The sequence below is a fragment of the Diplotaxodon limnothrissa genome, linkage group LG2 (assembly GCF_057381915.1).
Source record: "Diplotaxodon limnothrissa isolate DT_005_m linkage group LG2, D_limnothrissa_male_GT1.1, whole genome shotgun sequence".
Lineage (NCBI taxonomy): Eukaryota > Metazoa > Chordata > Actinopteri > Cichliformes > Cichlidae > Diplotaxodon > Diplotaxodon limnothrissa.
In genome coordinates, this window is record NC_140597.1 from 6,062,474 (window position 1) to 6,086,798 (window position 24,325).

A 24,325-nucleotide genomic window follows, 5' to 3' on the forward strand; every position below is an offset into this window, starting at 1 on the left:
CAGCAGACGAAGGCTCTGAGGAGGCTGCAGCAGACGAAGGCTCTGAGGAGGCTGCAGCAGACGAAGGCTCTGAGGCCGGGCCAGACGAGGACGAAGACTCTGAGGCCGGGCCAGACGAGGACGAAGACTCTGAGGCCGGGCCAGACGAGGACGAAGACTCTGAGGCCGGGCCAGACGAGGACGAAGACTCTGAGGCTGGGCCCGGAGCTGGACCAGGCGGAGCAGGAGCAGCTGATGCAGAGGCCGGACCGGGCGAGGATGAAGGCTCTGAGGCTGCAGAGGATGAAGGCTCTGAGGCTGCAGAGGATGAAGGCTCTGAGGCTGCAGAGGATGAAGGCTCTGAGGCTGCAGAGGATGAAGGCTCTGAGGCTGCAGCGGACGAAGCACAGGCCGGAGCTGCAGCGGACGAAGCACAGGCCGGAGCTGGACCGGGAGGAGTAGAAGCCAAAGCTGGACCAGGCGTAGCAGAAGCCAAAGCTGGACCAGGCGTAGCAGAAGCCAAAGCTGGACCAGGCGTAGCAGAAGCAGAGGCTGGCCCAGGCGATGACGAAGACTCGGATGCAGCTGGACCAGGCGATGACGAAGACTCGGATGCAGCTGGACCAGGCGACGACGAGGCGGTCGCAGATGGCGGCTGGACAGGCTCCTCGGGCCCTCCAGCTGATGCGGCGTGAGGCTGAACGGGCCCCTCGGACCCTCCAGCGGAGACAGGAGGCTGAACGGGCCCCTCGGACCCTCCAGCGGAGACAGGAGGCTGAACGGGCCCCTCGGACCCTCCAGCGGAGACAGGAGGCTGAACGGGCCCCTCGGACCCTCCAGCGGAGACAGGAGGCTGAACGGGCCCCTCGGACCCTCCAGCGGAGACGAGGAGGTGCTGGCCGGGCTCACTGGAACCCCCAGCGGACGAGGTAGATGGCGGCGTGGGAGCCGCGGAGTCCTGGATGAGCTCATCCGAGCTTCCAGCAGGAGCTGATGTAGAGCCAGAGAGGTTTGGGACCCCTGGCTGAATGTTAAGCCGAACAGAAGACCGTATTGCTGTCGGGGACTGGGCCAATGGTTCAGGTGCGAGCTGAGCTGCTGGACACACGGGGACCTGAGCTGCTGGACACACGGGGACCTGAGCTGCTGGACACACGGGGACCTGAGCTGCTGGACACACGGGGACCTGAGCTGCTGGACACACGGGGACCTGAGCTGCTGGACACACGGGGACCTGAGCTGCTGGACACACGGGGACCTGAGCTGCTGACGGTGGAGAAGTAAACGACTGCACAGGGGACTGAACTGATGTCTGTAGTAACGGTGGTGGTGAGAGTAGAGTAGGAGTAGATGACTTCACAGGAGAATGAACCAGAGGTGAGTGCACAGGAGACTGAGCTAGAGGTGGTAGTGGTAGTTGAGGGGAAAGTGGAGCTGGTGATTGAGTGGATGACTGTGCTAAGGGATGCTGCACTGGGGACACTGGAGACTGCACTGGGGACACTGGAGACTGCACTGGGGACACTGGAGACTGCACTGGGGACACTGGAGACTGCACTGGGGACACTGGAGACTGCAGTGATGGTTGTAGTGGAGGTGTAACGGGTGAAGGGGTGGCTGAAGTGGCTGTGGGTCGGACGGCTAGCGGCTCAGCTACAGGGTATGGTAACGGCGGGGCTATGGGTTGAATGACGGACTGAGTAGCAGCCTGAGTGGCTGGGTGTAGTGACGGTTGTGGTGGAAGAGAAACAGGTGGTAGTGTGGGTGATGGAGCTAAGGGCGACTGAGTGGCAGACCGAACTGATGACTGAAGCGATGGTAGAGGTGAAAATGGAGCTTGTGGTGGAGTTAACGGCTGAGCTAGCGTGGACACAGGAGACTGAGCTGCGGGTGGCGGCGAGGGAGCTAACTGAGCTGCGGGTGGCGGCGAGGGAGCTAACTGAGCTGCGGGTGGCGGCGAGGGAGCTAACTGAGCTGCGGGTGGCGGCGAGGGAGCTAACTGAGCTGCGGGTGGCGGCGAGGGAGCTAACGGAGCTTCTGGCAGCACAGAAGGTGAATTAGAAGGCCGAATGTCCGGCTGTGGGGTGGCGCGTCGGCGGCGTGAATGCCGTTTCTTTTTTGATGATGGCTCTGACGGGCCGAGCGGCTCAACATCCGGCCCTTCAGGCAGGTGGGTAGTAGCAGCTGGGGGATGAAGGTGGAGCTCGTTGCGGATTAAATCCTGTTCGAGTGGGTGGAGCGCACTGAGTAGCCAGGGAAGACCACAGAACAAGCGCTGTAGTCTGGTTTCCACAGCACGGCGAAATTCCTTCCCCTCATGTTCTAGCCACAGATGCAGGAGTCTCTCCACGGAGTAGATTATGTCCAGACGCAGTTCTTCTGGTGGGTTGAGTGCTGCTGGGTCCATATCTGGTGACGTCGTACTGTCATGAATCGCCGTGCGGCAGGCAGGAGTAGGACCCAAAATGCAGGACTCACAGGCACGAGGGAATGAACTCAAAACTCAGCTTTATTCGCTGGCAGAACAAATATACAAACTGAACTGGGAAACCACAAACTAAGAACTCACAGAGAGACACAGGGAGATCCACACACGGCATGAGGGACGACGTCACACTGAACAGAGGGAGACGCAGACAGAAATACACAGAGGGTTAACGAGGGAAGTGGGAACATACGGGGAACACAGGTGACACTGATAATCATAACGAGACAGGGCGGGGTGAACTGAACACTGACGGGAGAGGTGAAACAGGAAGTACAGGAGGAGAGAGAGCACGAGTAGAACACCAACGTAACAGGCAGGGGAGACATGGAATAAACACGAAAGGGGACGAGGGCTCATAAATACATAGAGGGCACACAGGGGGAAGAGAGAGCACGGGGAGAACTTAGACATAATGGGCAGGGGAAGCATGGAATAAAACATACAAGAAAACTAAGAACACTGGGCCAACATGGCCCAGGACCATGACAGTAACTTTAAAGTCTCTGCCAGACAATCTTTTGTTAGGTTTAGTATGAAAAATAACAATCATATCATTTAACATATAAGGAAACTAGCCAAAACACGTACGTTATTGACAGTCATTGATAAATGACACATAAAACGTATTTTATTTTAGAGAGTCCATGTAACTGTAACTAATTTAATTTGTTATGATGTAAGCAGGGAAATGCTATCGACACGTGAGAAGAATTTGCATGTCATTTAACCTGTACAGTCAATAATTTATCCTTTTAATCTTCATAAAGCAGTGGGGTAATAGACCAAAACTGCACCTATTAAAACATAAACATAGCAGGGCAATAGGTGAAGATGAATACTCCAACACACCTCTGCATAAAGAGAGAATTTGACATACACTGCATAGTCACTTTGGCAAGATGATTCTCTGTCCAATGAAAGAGGTAGATTAAAGAAACTGCTCAGGGACTGTGGCCTTACAAAACTTTTGATCAGGAAACATATGAAGTTCCTTTAATGGAGACAAACATCAACGCAGAGCAAATCAGCAGGGGGGCGACTGCACTGGTGCATGGCTGAAAACCAAAATCATCTTGTGATAGTTCACTCAACAGCCCAAACACTTATACATGTAAAAGATAAACAGTTTTCAGCAAGCAAGTGTTATGCTTAGAAATAAATATAATAAACCAACATATTCATATGTTCTATGTAAAACAAAGGCTAATATTTATAAGTTAAATGCAAATCTATGTAGCAAAAAACAAAACACAGAAATATTGTTTTTAGCAGTGTAGGCAGGCTTAGTTTCACAATTTCAACCCTTTGGTGCACAAAAAAATTCTACACAACTGTAGAAAAAGTGAACGACAAGCCAACAGCTGCTGAGATGCTTTGGCTACCGTCCAGATGAAACCTTTTGTTTAAGCAGGCAGATCATCAGGGAGCAAGTTGTTACAAGAGTACAATACCGCTGTCTGTAAAACAGACAGCAGTTAACAGCAGTGCTGACAATATAAAGAACTCTTTCAAAGGGATCAAAGCTGCAAATGAAGTGGGCAAAGTGAGCTCTGGTTGAGAGACAGGGCTGGGGAAAAAAAGGCATATGTGCTTTTTCAGCAGGAAACAGAGAATTAATTCCTCTTCTTCATGTGACTAATTTACGCAATTAAATAAATTTCAGTCAGTTACATTAATCAGTGCAATTAATGTAAATAGTATAATCAATTACTTGCTAAGTTTGAGTATTTATCTATCCTTCCTAATAGTTTACAGAGAAAGTATGAAATGCTAAGATCACAAAAACAGACCCAGATTCCCTCCCGCCCCACCACTCTTATCTACCTTTACCCTGAGTCATCATGCCCTTTTTTAAAGGACAAAGCCAGCCTAAAGAAAGTCTGTCCTACATTTACATTACATTTAGATTTTGCTCACTGACACATAACGGTGGAACAATAGAGAGAACAGAGACATCTATAAATGTGCTGCTCTCTAGCTTATCAAACTCTTAAGACATTCTCGTCCTATTGTGTCATTTGCATTCATCATTTTTTTTTATTTCTTTATCTTTCCTGTCATTTCAGTTGTATTTTTTTCTTTTAGTCCACACACAAAATGCCCACAAATACACAATCAGATTTAAAAAGCTTGACAAAAACACCCATTAAGAGTAGACAAGGCAACCAGATCAAATCGTAATCCCACAATGATAGGAAGCACAGGTTCTCCTCTATGCATGTTGATGAGTATCCCTCTTAAGCAGTAAACATTATTTGTTGAAATAATGAAAATATTCAGTTAAATGACTTTCACAATGATTGTAATTAGATTTGAAGATTCTTGTAGAAATATAACAGCCACTTGAAGTTCACCTGCGAAAGACTAGCTCCTTTTTAAATGTGTGTTCTTTGTTTTGCTTTGTGTCATGTTCTTTCAGTAAGTTGAACGTTGTTAAATTAGGTCTCAGGAAAAGATGTGCACTACAGGTTGCTGGCAGTTGTCAGGGGGAATCGGTCACAGAGAGGGTGCTGCACCAAAAACCTCAGTGAGATTGGCTTGGTCACTTGCAGATTGCCACAGTCCCTCATAGTTAACATGGAAAATGCTGATTTGTCTGCAAACACTTGCTAACTAACCATCGAGCAGAAGGGAAACTCAAAAAACTTCAGTACATACTGGAAACTGAGAATGCTCGTTTTCAAGTTAAAGTTACTTTATCTTTACCGTACCACAGAAACCAGCATGTTTCAAAAGGTGCATGTATTACTTTGAAGGTTTCTTGTTACATTTCACTCCTCACAATTTCACGACAGCTCAGAGAGTAGTTTGTGACAACAAGACAAGGCTGTGTTTTCCATACAAATTTTGGGAAACCGTGGCAATTCCAAGGAGGTTTTTAGTGCAGTATTGCATATGTCTTTGCTACCAATTTTACTTAGTGACAGCAAGTGTCCTCCAGCAATCACTTGCCTTTGGGGAATACACATTTTTAGTCCCTAAAGAGTCATGAACCAGTTTCTAGGCATGCATGAGTGTGGCTCTATAATCAGTTTCACAGCAACTGCCAACAACCACTTGTAACAGGTTGTTGAAAACTCATCTTCCCCTAGGAATTAGTGGTTACCAACTCCCAGTTACCAGCTGTTCTCTGCTTGTGTTACCAGGGCTTTAGGTTAGTTTTAAGATAGTTTTGTTAAAGTTTTGAAATGTCCAACTTAACTACTCTCTTAAAAACTGGTTGTCTATATTATTTTCCTGGTAAAACATTCTTTATAATCTGGAGCCTTAGTTGAATAGATGATATAAATAAAGCCATCTTAAATATAATTTTACGTTTCTTCAAAGTTATAGAATTTAAAAAATCTAGTCAGCCCACTTTTCAGAGATACAGTGGTAACAATATGCTCTTCATCAACTGTGATCAATTCTCGATGGCAAAGTGAGATAATCCATAATCATTTTGGATACCCAGCATCTGACTCATGACAAATTTTCCTTCTGCTGTGGTGATACAGTAGTTCCTCTCTCTCACACAGCTAGTTCTCATAATAAAACAGCAAGGGAAAGGGGTGGTGTTAATATTAATGCTGTTGGCACTGCAGTATATAAGCTTTTATAACGGTAGGAGAATTTTTTTTCTTTATTTTTCAGATTATAGATATAGGAGGGGACATCTTGATAGAGATCCAAGGATAAAGCCTTGGTTGCATCTTTTGAGGATAAGAATCTGGGCTCTGTGGATACGATCTGCTAATCTAGGTCTTTTGTGACACTGGTGCAGAGATAAAGTGCTTGCGTTAAAAATAAATTATTAAAACAAGGAAGGATAAGTAAATACAACATAATTCTCATTGACTTTAGGCAGTATTTTTCCCCCCTGAAGTCAGTTTTCTGTGCTGCATGGTTCCATTGATCCCCTATCTAACATGACTATATTTTATATATTAAAGTGTTTTTAGTGTTGGAGACGTAAAATAACAAACACAGTTTCCATACTATATTCAACAAAGACTTCTAACCTCTGTTAATTTTATTTTCAATCATACTAATAGAAGTGGGGAAGGAGGACCCAAACGCAGGGCTCTTGCGATGAACAGTGCATTTTATTTACAGTGGAGTAAATGAGACAACACAATAATCCCCGTGAGCTCCCTCGACTCCTGTGTTGTGTCTTCACCCAAAACTCTGTACTCTGTTCTCACTCCCCGTGCTTGTTGTCCACCTGTGCTCCACTCTCCTCCTCCTGGGGAAAAAACAACAGAGGCAGCCGTCAGGACACCACACTCCAGCAGGCACACACTTACTGCACGTCACTACACTTAGGCAAACTAACTTGTAGTCGACTTCAATCATCCAGCCTCGGTGGGAGCGCCATCATCCTCTTAAATAGCTCCCCCGACGAGCCTCATCAGTAGCAGGTGCGTGGCATGGTCTTCTGGTGTGGCCAGCCCCCTAGCCGGGCCACACAGGTGCCTGTCACCCGGCCTACAGGACACCACCACATCCGCCCACAGACAGGCACACACCCACACCTGCCTAAACATACACGCGTGGAATGCACACACAGACAGCAGCACAGTGCACACACATTTCTACAAAATATAATAAAGTCCATAACTGCTCAGGGACCCTGGGTCGCTCAAGCCCAGGTCCCTGACATTAACTACTGTATCCTCTACTTCAATTTGTATTTCCTTTTAAATGGTGGCTATGATCAGGTTGTTGTTGTAGTTGATGAATATGTGTATAACCCGAACAAGCGGTTGCTGGAGGTTTCTGGCTGTTGCCGGGTGAAGGTCTCCAAGGGTGTGCTGCAACAAAAACCTCCTTGTGATTGCTTTGGTTGTTAGAAAATTGCCACAGTTGCCTTATGTTGGTGTGAAAGAGCTGTCTGCAAACACTTGCTAACTAACCACTTTCAACATAAAAGTACTGCCTTACCACTAAAGACAGTTTGTGTTGCACACTTTGAAGTTTCAGCATAGGGAATAGTTAGTGAGTGTTTGAAGATAAGTCATTATCTTACATACAAGCTTTGGGTGATTGAAGCAACCTGGTCATAACGAAAGCAACTGCATGATAACTGCTTTATAACCAATTTTACTGAGTGACAGCAAGCAACCATTTGCCAAGTGGAATAAACACATTTTTCCCAAGTGATCGGTAGTTGCAAGGGGCTGAGTGACCAGTCTCTAGTAGTTTTAGCAACTGATTTCACAACAACTGGCAGAAACCACTTATTTTTTTCTAGTGACCTGTGGTTGCCAAGCAGTCACCAATCAAACTCTAGGCCTATGTGACTGGGGCCAAAGTAAGGCAATTTGATGACACTGGGGGACTTAGCATCGTCAGCTTGCACATCTGTGAAGGCTCCGTTAACGCTAGTCAGGTTACACAGACATTGGAGTAAAAAGATTTGATGTTTATGAAACATGACAAAGGACAATGGAAGCCCAGAACTGCTTAACTGCTGTAAACCAGTATAAAGAAAGACAGAGGAAATATTATCATTGTACAACTACACTAACCGGTCTTTTTAGTCTCATTTACAAACCGCATTGGTTGTGTCCCGCACCGACTGTGACATCACCATAATCCTGATACTGTTCATACTGACACTTGAGGGCAGGCTGCAGCCTTCTTCTGAACTATAGGTGTCAGCACTCAGAAAAACGTTCCACATCAGCTGGTAAATGATTAGAAAAAATCAAAACAAGAAGCAAACTAGTCAGAAAGTCTCATCATTTCAAGCTGCAGCAGTATCTCTGTCTGTATAACCTGGGGCTCTCTTCAAGTCAGCTGCATCAACTGTGTCGCTTGACAGATTAAAAAAACATGACAACCCTAAATGACACACAGATATGAGATGACTTTTCAGCACAGCTGTTTGCAAAGATGTCCGGGGCCAAGCATAAACATGTCAGTTCTCAAAACCTGACAAAAAAAGGTGGAAAACATGCACTATTTTCAAGTTTACATTATTTACAAATCATTGCATAATCTTAATAGTTACACATTTTTTGGTTTTTTACCACTATTAAGATGTAAAAAGTATGATAGCAGAGCATAGAATATATATTGCAGATTATTAGTTTGTGACATTATATGACATAATGACCAAAGACAATGTTTGATTTTGATTGGTAGGGGGATGGTCTTTATTTTTTTTATTAGTAATTACACAAACTGTTTACTGCTATTTTTCTGTGAACATCTATGAACACATTCACCAATTGCTGCAAAGAAATGAATGATGGATTGTTGTATGAAAGTCAGTTTAAGAGGAATGAACTGAGGGTCAAGGAAAAGATGGTTAGTCTGAGGTTAAATGAAATAATTAGCTGATGAGACCTGAAATTAGAAGTTGACATTCAGTGTGGTGATATTGTATTTTCTCTTTACATCCCTCTAATGAAAGAGATTAAAAGAAAAAAATGAGAGGATTCTACAAAAAAAAAAGAAAAAAGAAAAAAAAAGAAAACAAAGAAGGTGCCAAAACTTTAGTAGCGTACTTGTAGGCTACCACATGAACAGTAAGTGCAGGATTATGTGTGTTAAATGCTCTTTACTTTGCCAGACCTCTCTGAGTTGATCCCTATATATCTACAGCAAACACCGAGTGTCTGGTTGCTATGGCAGCTGCTCCCTCAGATGCTGGATGAGGCTGTGTTTTTATAGATAACTAATTTTGCTCTGGCAGGTTCCCAGATCATTAGAACATAAAACAGCAGATCCAAAGTCTGCTTTGGTATTTCCACTAAAGGTCACTGGACATACGGTGTGTTTTATTATGGGAGGCAGATGAAGTGCGAACAGTGTGTCTGATGTATGACTGCCTTTGCAAAATCAATACAACTAAAGAATTCTGTATTGTGCTTCATGAAATAGACTGGTGTGTGTGTGCAGTAATACAACACAGTCTTTAGATCTAAATGCAGCCAGTTTTTTAACAGTAGAAGTATTTAAAGATCTTTTAATCAGAGTGCTCCATGATTAATGTGAATGAGGTACAAATTAGTCTTTAGAGAGAGCAGGTTGAGCTATGGAATTTTCTTTGATCTTTGTGCAAGATAAACATTCATTATGTAGGATTTCTTTGAAGAATATGTCTTGCAGAATAGGTGTCTGCAAATGGTTGCACATGTAATTGATTGCTGAATTGTATCTAGCTGTTGTAATGCAGTTAGTTTCAGGGTGACGAAGAAACTGAATTCAAGATAATGTAAAGGCAAAGTGGAGACCCTAGTTTTATTAGATAATATATAGATAATATAATGTATTGGATAATGTAATAGAAAGGTGTCTTCTATTATGTATACTGTGATAAATTATTCCACATAATTTAACACTGTTAAATTGCAGGAGAGTCAAATTCATAAATACAGACATCACAGGGGTCTTTGATTGTTCTGTTTATTATTTTTGCTCTTTTTAATGGGGTTCCTGTTTTCAAAAAGATGATTCTGAAAGTGTTATGTTTGTTTGCTAAAAAACAGTCAAATACAAGACTCGTGAGGCAGGTAAAATGAACAAAAAGTCAGCTTTAATTCCAAACACAAAAAAATGGGAGCATGATGTGGCTTAGAAAAATTAAGGCTGGCAAACAAAAAGGCTGGGTAATCAGAAATAGCAGAAAAACTAAAAAGAATAACATAGCACAGTAAAAAATGGCAATTCACGTGGGAGATGAACATGTTGCAAGCAGGCAGATACAGGACAGACTGAAAATTAACAAGGGAAACACATAAATAACGAGAGCTTTGTAAACCAGTAGAAAGGAGGGAATCAGATGAGAGAAGACTGATCAGTCACACGATGTATTTGTAATAGTCGCATTTGTTGTCTAGAACATAGACTGTAAATAAAAGATGGCTTCCTTAACTTTGCCCTGATAATCATGGATTCTGCCTGAAGCCTTGATTGTTGCATTTTTCCCAATACCATGTTGTCTTGTAGGAACTAGAGATTAAATTTGGACAAGAAGTAGAATTGTATTGCCAGCTAATGCTAGGAAGTCTTGTTCACAATTAGCTATAATAATAATAATAATAATGGATTGGATTTATATAGCACTTTTCAAGGCACCCAAAGCGCTTTACAATGCCACTATTCAGTCACTCTCACATTCATACACTGGTGAAGGCAAACTACAGTTCTAGCCACAGCTGCCCTGGGGCAGACTGACAGAAGCGAGGCTGCCATATCGCGCCATCGGCCCCTCTGACCAACACCAGCAGGCGGTAGGGTAAAGTGTCTTGCCCAAGGACACAACGACCAGGACAGAGAGCCCAGGGATCGAACCGGCGACCTTCCGGTTACAGATACACTTCCCAGCTCTTCCCAGATATTGAAACCATTTCTGTACCCTTCACCTGTCTGTAAACGTTTCCTTTATTCTAGTCTTTGGTGGCTGACTCACTGGCTATTATTTTACTTTCTCCTTTGTTTCAATTTAAGGTTAGAAGGATAATATCTATCTAATAAGTCAGACTCGTTCCTGGTGGGTGATGGGCTCCACCAGGGCTGCCCTTTGTCACTGATTCTATTCATAATTTTTATGGACAGGATTTCTAGGCGCAGCCAAGTGGCGGAGGGCTTTCACTTCGGTGGCCTCAGAATCTCATCTCTGCTTTTTGCAGATGATGTAGTTCTGTTGGCTTCATCGGGTGATGGCCTCCAGCTCGCACTGGAACGGTTCACAGACGAGTGTGAAGCAGCGGAAATGAGGATCAGCACCTCCAAATCTGAGGCAATGGTTCTCAGCCGGAAAAGGGTGGAGTGTCCACTCCAGGTCGAGGATGAGTTCCTGCCCCAAGTGGAGGAGTTCAAGTATCTCGGGGTCTTGTTCGCGAGTGACGGGAGAAGGAAGCCGCAGTGATGCGGAAGCTGCACCCGTCCGTCGTGGTGAAGAGAGAGCTGAGTGTAAAAGCGAAGCTCTCAATTTACCGGTTGATCTACGTCCCTACCCTCACCTATGGCCACGAGCTGTTGGTAGTGACCGAAAGAACGAGATCGTGGATACAAGCATCGGAAATGAGCTTCCTCCGAAGGGTGGCTGGCCTCTCCCTTAGAGATAGGGTGAGAAGTTCAGCCATCCGGGAGGGACTCAGAGTAGAGACGCTGCTCCTCCACATCGAAAGGAGCCAGCTGAGGTGGTTCAGGCATCTGACAAGGATGCCTCCTGGGCACCTCCTGGGTGAGGTGTTCCGGGCATGTCCCACCGGGAGGCAGACCCAGGACGCGCTGGAGAGATTATATCTCTCGGCTGGCCTGGGAACGCCTTGGTGTTTCCCCGGATAAGCTAGAGGAGGTGGCTGGGGAGAGGGAGGTCTGGGCTTCTCTGCTCAGGCTGCTGCCCCCATAACCCAGTCGGAATGGATGGATGGATGGATGAATAATATCTAATATAATGCTCAAAATATGGATTTTGGGCATTATTTGAAAATCTCACCTTCATTTCATGAAACATACCATTTGTCATTACGCCAAATAGAACGAGTTTTGTCTTGTCTGACCATAAAACTTTCCTCCTGTTCAAGTGGACATCTGCAAATTTCAGTCGAGCTTGTAGAGTTAGACGTCAAGGCTTCTTTTTTGGTCGGCACTTTTTTGGCCAGCACTGTCTCAGTGATGTAAAACTTCATGGTGGATAGTGAGAGTGGTGTTTAAATTCATGGCACTATTGAGCCTTGGTGGTTCCTGGGTTGTTGGTGAACATCCTAGCCAATTTCATCTCATCCGATGGTGGGAAAGGTGTTAACACATCCAGATCACTTGTGCTTACATACAGTTGTCTGATAATCTTGAAATCTGCAGTTGTTTAGAAAGGAGTCTCTCCCAAGTCAAATCAGTTAATCTGTGAAAGTTCTTTGGACTTTCACAGGTTCTGTTGGCCAATCCAATGAGTTCTGTCAACCAAATTGTTTTAATGCTGGCAAAGAACAACCAGTTGTAGTAAATTATGATCACTGATAAGAAGTTAATATGCATTAGTGTTGTAAAGTTTAAAGAATGTAAAACTTTAGAGTCTATATGTATGATTTTTTGACCTTGTGTGGATTAGAGAAAATCCTAAATTAATTCAAACTTGTCCACCCAATTCCTGTTTTTTACTCATTAAAGATGTACGCTAAACAGTACTTCCACCCTGGAAAAGAGGAGTTTAAACAATGCATTAAAAGCCGAAAAATGACCATCACATTCAAGAGTATGATGAGTGTATGTAAACTTCTGACCACAACTGTACTTCATTCAAAGATGCTTAGAAAGCAACAAAAGTCAAAGTGTACATCATGCTCAGGACATTGTGGGTTCTGTACTAAGATCACACACTGGGTATTTAGTATAGGGGCATTCAGCAATCTCTGTTCTTGTGAAAACTACATCTATCCACGGCAGAAAGCCTGCAGGAAACAGGTCAGTGAACAAAAGCGGGGAGGGAGAAAGAGAGGAGACAGAGAGAAATAGGATGGGAGATGGGAGGAGGGGGGTCAGAAGTTGATAAGAACTGAGCTGTACTGTTCTACTAGAGACCAGCTGCCGGAAGAGCTGCTCAAAGGCAGACAAAAACAGTTCCCAGTCCTATCGGCCACTCAAAAGCATGACTGAGAGCTGTCACCACGGCAACAGCCTACAGAGATTTACTACATGTATATCCACATTAGCAATACAAAAAGTGAGATTTTTCACATACAAGTTTGGTCATATAGGAAATATGAGTTTATGTAACTGTAAAATTCAGGAAGAACAATTTCTGCATGCATAAAAATTTGTTGAAATAATAACTGCAGGGATCTTACCCATATTTCTAATTCCCTTATCCCAGAGGTTTTCAGAAAGATTTTAGAGCCTAAACACTGCATTTAACTGTGTACTGTGTTTCCTGCTATGTAGAGAGAGAACATGGCTGAAATACGTTACCCTGGCAACAGTCTACAGAGGGAATTAAACCAGATCACGCCTTTATGGGCTGCAGACAAGTCATAAAGCACACGAAGTACATATTAATATTTTGCTTTCTGTAAGTGTTGCACGTTTTACAGTCTATATTCTTAAGTTGCAGATGAATAGACATTTTGTAACCTAAGTGTCAGGATGATAGCCATAATAAGACCATCTCAAATTCTCTACTTACCAAAAAAATTAATAAGTCAGTGCTTCCTTTCTTTCCTCTTTCAGCAAAGGATACACTAGACCATCCCTTACAAAAGGGAATGAGCTAATGCTGTCCCACATTTTAAAGTGGCACGTCATCCATTCATTCAGAAAACCATAATATCAGCATGACTGATGCAGATCATCATATGAATTACTTTTGTGCTTTAAGGCTTGTGCCATAACTTGGTAATATTTTGATATGTTTTGAACCATCAACAAGGTAAATAGGCAAATTCAGTTTTTTTGTCACATACTGTATATAAAAGATTGACATTTTATTGGATACCCTGCTTTACTGGCTTTGGGAAACAAATGGTGATCATATTTTCAGTAAAACAGTAAAACATGAAATTAGTAATTGAGACCATTAACTCACCAGGATCCACAGTGATTGAAGGAGACTACAGTGAGTTCTCTTAGATTTCTATACAGTCAGAATATCTGTTTATGTTCTCAGTCATCCAGGTCATTGTAGTTTAAGGAGCTTGGAAAGAAAGCACCTGGACTTCTTTATTTTTCAGCCGAGAAGCTTAAAAGATTCTCGGACAAGAGGTGAAACGTCTTCAAGAAACTCTTCTTCAAGTCAGAAATATTTTTGAAACAAGAGGACCAGGCTCATGCTGATCTTTTGAAACAATGCCATTTCAAGGCACGTCTTCACTGGAGTCACCTTTCAGGTGTAGAAGCTGCATCCATCTTTCTTTGCAAAGTCTCTGCTGGTCAAATTGTTGCTTTGTGTAAGACAGTTTGCACAATGGATTTAGAAAGGACTCTCCATTTATAAAGATCAATGTTAAAAATAATGTTACGGTGGAGTAACTCACTTGGGCTTCACTGAGTCTTTATTTTGAGAGTTGTTGTCAGCGTTTAGCACTGAAATTCATAAATTTTACTTCAATCAAATGATGAAAGCCTTAATAAAAGAAATAATTCAACTAGAGTAACTGCAAAGGGAAGAGAAATTTAGCAGTTTATCAAGCCTGCATTAAGCAACACAATAAGAAAGGGGGAAGTATGTCATATTGTACGTTCTTAATCCTTCCTTCACTTACTTCCATGAATTCATATTGTTTGCCACTGAGGAGAAGTGTCTAGGAAAAAAATAAAAAACATGAGGTCATTTATTTGACTCATCAACCACAACCACAGGCTTCAACTTAAAGAAAATGTCTGGGAATCAAAAGAGTAGGAATTCTGTTCTGCACTAAAATGTGTGTTAATTGAGAAAAAATGCAATCTCAAAATTGTTCCCGTGTCAGAGCCTTAAGTTAGAAACCTCTTTCCCATTTTCTATATCTGAGCCACAGTGATAAGGATGCAAATACTCCAATAAATCCAGTACTACAAGAGCATTTAGGAACACAGCAATAAATTTAGTTAAAAAAGCTGCTTGTAGCTGTCCTTACATCACCTACAGCACTGTTGAACACACAGGAGGACTGTGCAAGGGCCTAAAAAGATTGAGTTCACCCAGGAGAGCCAATAAAGATGTTTTTTTAGGTGCTTAAAAGCATCTCTTGTCTAGAATGAAGAGGAAAATGAAAATGCCATTTTTATTTTAACCCTGCTAATTGCAGTTGGAAACCACATTCTTTCTGGTAACAGTGAATGGTTCTTATGCAGTTTGGTAGTTATTTGGTTTGTTGAACACTGATTCACACATCTTTATCTCTTACTGTAAGCTTAGCTTATCATAAAGTCTGCAGTCTGTTAGTTTCTTGGCAGCTGTTCTGAGCAATAGTTACTTAGATTGGTTTATATAATGCATGCAACAATCATTTTTAAATAGAATTTAAAGGTGCTTTTAGGCAAGTTCTGTTTGCTTTGTACTACAGTGGAGCCTTTGAATCTAATTCGGCATTTTCATTGTTCCCATGTTGTTTTCTTGAAATCAGATCAGACCCAAATTTAACTCAATATCTGGGGACAATGCATAAGGTAGACAACCCCTAATGCACAGGATGCTTTTTCTTCTATTTAATGCTTAGTGGTACCACCATTTACAAGGTGGAATTAATGCTTTATAAAATACAATTTGAAACTCACCATAAACCCACAAACAAGAACATTTACTGAGGTTATAAAACAAGTGAAAAACTAAATTTTGTCACAGATGTCTAAAAAAACATTTTACTTGCCATCTACATCTAATATATTATATATGCTTTGCACAGCTGTTCAATGCTTTGCTAAGCTAACCAGCTGCTGGATTCTGCTACATACTTATATATTACATAAACTGATCATCAGTTAAAGCACATGGCTTATGAATTTTAATTTTCTAACCTGTATGCAATGGAATTTTATATTAATTACCAGCATAACAGACCCCACCTTATCAGAAATCTTTACAAAATGAGTAGAGTTAATGTTGTGATCTAATACGCAACAGGAAAGTGAATGCATATAGCATATAGAACAAGCATTAATCAGTGAAATATGTTGAAAAATATGAAAATATAACTCCCCATATATGTCCCGTGAACCTCATTTTTTGATTACTTGTCAGTGAATAGTATGTTTATTAAATATTTCATTTGCATTTACTGGCAAAACTTGCCTTTGTTTCTTTACTGCAGTCAAAATATAATAAATAAAGAAAACAAACCTGAAAAAGGTTATCAAAACAACATAGCAAAAAGGGAATAAAATTAAATTTAGTTTTTATTTGCTGAGAGGAAAACATATTATAAGTTATAAAAAGATTCCCTACACTATAAATTTGATTTAAAAAAAAAGTTTCTTCCCACGAGTGCCGTGAATTCTAGCTTGATGAAGTATGTCCTTCACTGCAGTCCTTTCTCAACTTGTCCTTTTTTCATTATTAAAAAAAAATAATACAAAAAATCCCTTCCATCTTCCAATATCATTTTCACAAAACAGTAGCATGACCATTGGGTTGTTTTGGGAAGCCACAAGCCACCAGGTTTCTCCAGTGTTTTGTAGACGTCCAAGGTCAAAATTTTCCTGTGCAACAACTATATCAGTGACAAATTTCCTTGGGGTGCTTTTATGCTGTGCATACTGGTGACATATCAGTTCTACATAAAAGCCCTAAGGTCTCGAGGCAGTTTTTTATGTGGTGAGAACAGAAGTGTTGGAGATGCTGAGATATATAACAGTGAGTTCTGTTAGATGTGAGTGGACTGCTGATGATTATCACCACAGTGACGTGGCATGTGCGAATGCATGCATGTGCATTACACTGATTCATCAGTTTGCTGAAGCACTTTGCCAATTTTGGCCTTCTGTTACCAGATGGTTTGTCAGATTTGGATGCCTGTTTTAGTCAGTTTTTTCTACTGAATGGGAAATTGTGTATTTTCTTTATGTAGATATTAATAAAAAGCACCAATATGCCAAAGATTTCTGTTTACTGGATTTGATATTTTCAAAATAAAATACATTGAAACTATGTTGAAGCTTAAATATGATTAGATACTTATCACATTTAAAATGGTGACAATATTAAAAAATAATAGCTTTACTATATTATTATTATGGGCATACTTTGATAGACTTAAGTATGTTTTGATGAGATTAACTGAATTTGCAGAATTCATCCATGTTGTTTGGACAATTTCAGGGCATATTAGATGTCAGCTGAAGTTGCAAATTTATGCAAGTTTAATCTTTGATCAGTGACGGAGCAGTCATGTAAACAGTGGCTGAGCAGCGAAGTTGCCTTCAGTGCCACAGTGGTGAAAACGAGGTCAGCTAATTGGGACGGCTAAATATATTTCAAAGGGTACACCTTCTCTTTGGAAGGTGATAAACTGTGCCAGAGTCACTTTTGCAGCACATTTAACGTCATCCTATAATGAAGGGATTTGAACCTTCTGATGACCACGGAGTGCCTGATGAGTGTTTATGTAAGCACAAATAATGTGGAGCAACTGCTGGGTGAACTAATGGAGTTGTTACAAGAAATGGCATATTCTATCCATTAGATTAACCCAACTTCAGGCAAAACAAATCAAACAAAATACAAAAATAAAAACAAAACAGTAATAACACATGCTGTTTTCTCCTTAATGTGCCTGTGCATCTGCTGCATCTGCTGTGGATATCAAATTGGTCAATTAATCAGCATCAAATTACTGTAGATAATGTACTGTACATGAAATAATAACTAAATTTCAATGGAAAAAATATCTAACTAACTGTGTTCTGATAAAACTCACATTTAATCATTAAATTAAAGTGTAGAAAAAATGCACACAGATGCAACAGTGTTGCGTTGGCATGTCTTGATATACAGTGAAGCTCAAATTTAAGAAAACCATCATCTTCATGGCAAAGTGTAGCATGTTTGAAATGTGGTGAAGAGTCTAAATATTAAGATCTCAGGGGTTTCAGTGTATATTTGTGTAATCTCTACGATGATAGATGTGTCATTTTCTGTTCAAATAGTCCAATACAGAATGTGCCCATGTATAGCGATCCTCTATTCAACACTTTAAGGAAGCAATTTTCTTGTTATTGTTCCCTTCTGCTCTTTTCTTTCTGTTTTGTATAAAGATTTAGGACATTTCAGAGGCAGTTGGATATATCAGAAGCACACAGCAACATGCTTAATTATTGTTTTTATGTAAAGATTAATATAACGACTGCCTTATGTTTTACGTTACCTTGATCAGATTTTAGTTTTTTATTTGACATTACTGGTTCATAGATGAACGACTTAAAACTAAATGAATAAATAAGTGGGATGCATAACCAAATGCAAATAACCCAGATAAACATGCACAAGCACAGACACATACATAGAGAGATATATTATTTATATTATACACTATTGTCAGTAACAACAATATTAGGATTACAAGTCCCCAAATCAACAGTCTGTTTATCTTGCTGAAACATTCCAAAATTTAGTGAGAACTGAATTTTTTCCCCATGTTATCTTCATAAACAGAATGATAGAGAAGGAAAACTGGCACCATGCTATAATTTTCAGACACAGCAGTGAGCAATAATAAGATTTGTTTCAACATTTTGCTCATGGTGCATAATTAGGGTGACCTCAAGAACACTAGAAAACACTAGAAAAAGAGATTTACCCAATCACTCCTTTTTCTGCGTTTGGAGGGGGATTTCTGAGGGTGAATACTTGCTGGTTTCACTGAAAAGCAGTCAGATGTGACAGAGGCTTAATGGCTTTTCCAAAATCCCCAGTGTTTCTAAGAGTTACTGTTTGTGGCTGGCTTTTCTTTCTTAATTAAACATTTCTAAATTCCTTATTGAAGAAGTGCACGTAGAAGTCTCACCCATTAAAAACCTTACTTTTCATTCTTTTTCTGTCACATTTCACAGACGGCAAAGTCCTTTGAACAGTCCCTGCACAGACAAATAGACAGCGCATTGCTTCTGGATGTGAATTTCCATATTTGGTAATAAAGTAACATGTTGTCAAACTGTTCTCTCTGGCATAAGCTGCAGCACAGTCATGGGGATATCCAGTTTCTAAGCACGAGCTCAGTGAGTTTTAATCCTGGGCAAACTCAGCAAGCTCACCAGCAAGAGTGTCAGCATAGCAAGGCTAGAAACATGACAATGGACAGATGTGACACAACGACAGAAAAAAAGAGCAGCAACTCTCTTAGCTTCTATAAGTGCCAGGAGACCTAGAATATGGTACATTTTTAAGAAATATGGTGCCAGGGTGAGTTATAGAGCGGGTTTTAAGTCTTACAATTATCATGCCTTGGAACAAAATATGACATATACTTACAAATGTATTTCACCAGCTATTCTGAAATAGGAAAGGGGGTGCAAAGCAAAAGAAAAAAGGAGGCTGCAAAGTGAAACAAAACTGCATACATATATGGCATTCTCTTTGTGTGAACTGTAATTGTCTAGAATATGATCAGTATTTTATCTTATTTAAGAAAATATCTCAAACAGAAAATAAGAAAAGAATATAAGTAATACAAAATTCCGATTTAACAGCAAAGGCCTGAAATGAACAATTCAGCAGCAACTTCAAAAAGCAGTGTTTTAAAAATTTAATGGAAGATACTTACTGTGAACTACAGTAGCTAGCGTCTCCATGTACCCACAGTACCAAAGTTGCACATTATCTGTAAATTACAGCTATATTTAGCTTATCTCAAATGTAATTCAAAGCTCTCCACCTGTGTCATATTTTCAGACTTTGTTCCTTTAAATTACCCTGACTTATTTAACATGTAACCTAACTTCTTTTCTGACTTTTACTTCATTGACCTGTACACTATCATTCTCAGGTTAGACTGTGACAGTTAACAGTCAACACACTTTAGGTTCTGTTAGCTTGCACGGAGACAAAAAATGAAATTAGATTAGTGAGGTCTAATCTCTCTGTGGCCACATTACTGGCCAGTGTCATCTGCTAAAAAGATTAGAAATGGTGTCACAGACTGATGGAGGTGATTGGACTGTTAACAGTTCGGCTCCGGTGGCTGTGATGAACATTTAATTGCTCATGTCAATGGATTGTTAAAGATATTTGAAGTGCATGAATGATGGCGGTGGATGAAAGCGAGTCACTGGTATTCTAGCCAGTTTTTAAAGGGCTGTGTGTGCATTTGACTATGGGGTGAATGTTTTCCAAGGAACTCTAAACAAAGGTTTGACAAGTAAACAAGTAATGTTTTCATTGCCTCATAAAAAAATCATTTGGTATACAGCATTGAGCAATTAATCTACTGTTAAATATTTCAACTCACTTACCAAAAGATGAGGAAAAACTGCTAAAATTATATTTTCCAGGAAAAGAAAAAACAGGAAGGCACCACCGTGAAAATCTAGCTTCTATGGACCTCCAGTGGTTTAATGAGGTATAAATTAAATTTAGCCTGTGTCAGTGCACCATGACTTTAGTGTTGGCCACATTTCGAAATACACAAACTTCAAGCACTTCAAGCACACGAGCAAACGTCTCTGAAGTTTTGAGTCATGGTCAATCTTATTTGTTTTTTAAAAAAAAGCTTATTTTTGTGTGTTTTCCATGTTGGTCGTTGTGATTGTTTTAAATATTCCAGTAACCTGAAAACAAAAGTAGTGACACACATGGTAACAATAGAGGTGTTATCTTCATTTAGGATGGAAACCGTCTTATCAGTTTGCTGAAATAGCTAAAATTGGACTCAAATTGTTGTTTCATTCAATAAAATCATGGAAGATATGAGATTTTTGAGCTCAGAGCTTGGTAATGAGGCTTTCCTTTCCAAAATGCACATTGAAAATAGTAATTTACTTTTCATCAACTGATTGTTGGGTGTTTAATTTGACCAAATTTCAACCAGATATTTTAGGAATTGACCCAAAATAACTTTTGCAATTTTACAGCTCTATTGCAGTCCTATTCTATTCTATTCGATCGTGTTCAGCAGGAACAAAGTCTGACTGGACAATAGTAAGTCATTTGCCAGAGAAAGAATTTAATTAAATTAATTTCAGCTGAGATTTCATTAATGAAGCTGGTAATATTTAACAATATGAAAAAGTGGCTAAAGAATACTCCCTGTGTACATATATGAAGCATTACAGCAAAAATGAAGTAAACCTTTACAAACACCTAGTAGCCTGCAGAAGTAACATATCAAACTGATAGTCACACCACATATCTGTTACACAGACTCCAGTTCCCTTTGTCAATGAGGCACCTCACAATGATACTGGACAAAAAAAACAAATCACTAGATTAATTACACTGAAAGAAACATGACAAAAGTCAATAACCCTCATTAACTTACATTTGATCAATACACATTTACAAGGAGCATGCAAATCTATCTACTCCAGTAAAATGTTTAAAAAACACTGCCGAAAGCAACTAAAGGATAAGATAGACATTTAGCATTTATGTTTACAGTCCATTGAGTTTTCAGTACTCTCTTCTGATCTTTGCATAATGAATGCTAGAAGCCAGTTACATCCCTGGTGTTATGTGGACCAGAACATATGTCCTATATTATTGAATACGGTACTTTTGGAGAGTGAGCAGAATGAGGATGTAATACAAGTAATCTAATATAAACACAGAGTAATCACACAGTATATAATTAAACTGTTGTTAACGAAAGCAAACATTAAATCTAATGGAATCTCACAATATATTGTGGATATTAAATATTCTACAGATGCATCTGCTCTTAATGGTAAAGGGGGTGAAGCAGTGCACTGAAGCATATTTGGATGCCCCATAATCATATACCTGTGAATATGTGGAATAGTTACATTTTTCTCGGGGCAGTGTTACTATACCATAAAACAGAGAACATTTAAAAAGTTGATATAGAGTTTTAAAGAATCTTTAAGACAAACAGAATATCAATCACAGTCATTATCACTATATCAAATAAAGCAATAGGTCATTTCATAAAAGTTTCACAAAGTGACTCGCTCAGATTGGATCTGCTGCTGTTGAACACAAGCACTCCCCTGACAGAACTTATGGGAAACTATCCATTAATCAGCCGAAAAAGAAACTAAAAAAGATGTCCCTTAATGGTTGTTTCTGGCCCTAATGTGCACTAACTGAGGGTAATAAAGGTCTTGGTTATATACATTGCTATGAATTATAGCAGGGAGTACTGTATGCTTCCCAAATAAATGTCAGAAGAGTTTGTTTCAAATAAGATATGACATTGCTCTGGCAAATCATCCGTGGTATAAAAGACAGCAACTTGTTTTCTGCTAAATAGTGAAAAGGAAGTTTGCAATTTAATTCAATCAGGATTAAAAGCAATGAAGTAAACATTCAGTACAATGTCCTAACACAAATTTTTTTTCTTCAGTCTGTTCACAGTTCTCTAGAGGAGTGTATGCCATTTTTGGATTCTATGACAAGAAGTCTGTAAACACCATCACCTCGTTTTGTGGGACGCTACATGTCTCCTTCATTACACCCAGCTTCCCTCTGGATGGAAGTCATCAGTTCATTATCCAGATGCGACCAGATATCAAGGGTCCCCTTCTCAGCCTTATTGAGTACTACAAGTGGGACAAGTTTGCCTATCTCTACGACAGCGATCGAGGTAAGAAGTGAACACGTTTTATAGCTTTCAAAGTGTGATTTGAGTGGATTTTCATCATGAAATTCTCTAAAGAAAATCTGCCACTGTTGTCAGCTGGTTATCTTGTAGCCTTGGAAGCTTGAGTGCTAATTCTATGGCTATTTGTAAAACATGTATGTGAAATTATGAACTTTGAAAACTGCATTATTGGCCAGATATTTGGATTCTGTAATATAAACCACAGAAACTGTAAGTTAGACTATATTATTATATGTTTGCTACTTTCAGCTGCTGAGTTGTCACAAGGGGCTACAGAAGAGTAATCTATCCAGCAATTTGCTGGTTCTGTTAAGCTGTAAGTTAGCATACATGTAGCTTTTTGTTAGTATAGCTTTTGGGAACACTGGTCCTCTTAGGGGAAAGGCTCGCATGTCCCCCTAGTGACCTTTTCTCATGGAGGATAAGTGGACCCAAACTTTGCCCATTCCTCCTGACAGACATTTTGTTGATACACTTTTGGTCCACTTGTCCCCTTACAGGGAAGCGGTTGATCAAATGAATACAGAATCCTGAGCAACCGCTTTTATCCTGTGACAAAACATTTCTATCCCACTGTGTGCAACACAGGTGAAGCTAGGTAAAGGGCATGGGCTCATTACAAACAGCTTGTCACATACAATCAACTATAGCACCTCCTCCATTTGAGAGTGTAATGTAATATCAAGGCGAGGTTAGAGGAGAGGCAGTCAGAGTCATCTCTGACATACAGTGGAGATGATACGGCCTAAAGCTGTTGATTTCCACACTTGTTCTACGTAGAGATGTGATGTCAGCAATGGTGTGACCATCCTAATTGAGAGGAAAAGTTGCACCATGCTTAGTTCACATTGTGTTATTTTTCAGCTCCACTTCACAATTAAACAACAGACTCACAGATACATACACATATACAAATACACACACCCAGTTGCTTTTCTGGTTCCAACTCTACCTAAAATTCAAGCCATACCCTTTTTGGTCTATCAGTCAGTTAGACAGGCAGGCTTTTCCCAAGATTAAGGATTACAGAATCTGAAGACTGTCACCATAGCACTCATCATGTTTTTACAGTCTGCAGTTATCACAAACATTCACTAATACAGCAGTAGTGGTGCCCTTAATGATAAAACTAGCTTTTTTAGAGAATAAGTTAAATTATTTAGCCATAAATAATCTCTATCCTGAGCCTGTACACCTGTATTTGGAATCCTGGATAAGATCAAGGGCTGAATTTATCCTACATGAAATATTATCTACCCTCAAACTATAATATCCCAGCTTGCTTCATATTCAAATCTATTTCGTCCCTTTTCTTTGATCCCTTTCATAAGTGATTCTTCAAAATTCGACACTGATAACGTCGAAGTCTGGAAATAAGATTTTATATCTTCCAGCAGACATTTTCTCTCACTACCTGAAATGTCGAACACACTATATGCTTTATAAGCATGACAATTGTATTTTTTAATTGAGCTAGCGGCATATGAGTTGGTAAAATGGAAGATGGCTGTGGCTGAATTCGAGAAGAATGGTTAATATAGCAATTAATAATAAGGTGTAATAAAGGCGATGGCAGCCAAAAGGTTCAAGAACAATCTACTCCTGCTTTTGCATTATCTCACTTTGCTGTGTCATGTAATTCATTTTATGCTGTCACCTGCTAATTGTGATTCTGTGA

General features: G+C 40.4%; 1 protein-coding gene across 2 annotated transcripts in view; it reads left to right on the plus strand.

The window, feature by feature from the left end:
* Nucleotides 1-24,325, plus strand: part of gria2b (glutamate receptor, ionotropic, AMPA 2b) — a 54,117-nt gene that overhangs the window by 11,680 nt on the left and 18,112 nt on the right. For both annotated transcript variants that reach the window (XM_085366265.1, XM_085366275.1), the window contains exon 3: nt 22,390-22,629. In XM_085366265.1, coding sequence (XP_085222391.1) covers nt 22,390-22,629 — 240 coding nt within the window. The remainder of the gene's footprint in view (nt 1-22,389; nt 22,630-24,325) is intronic.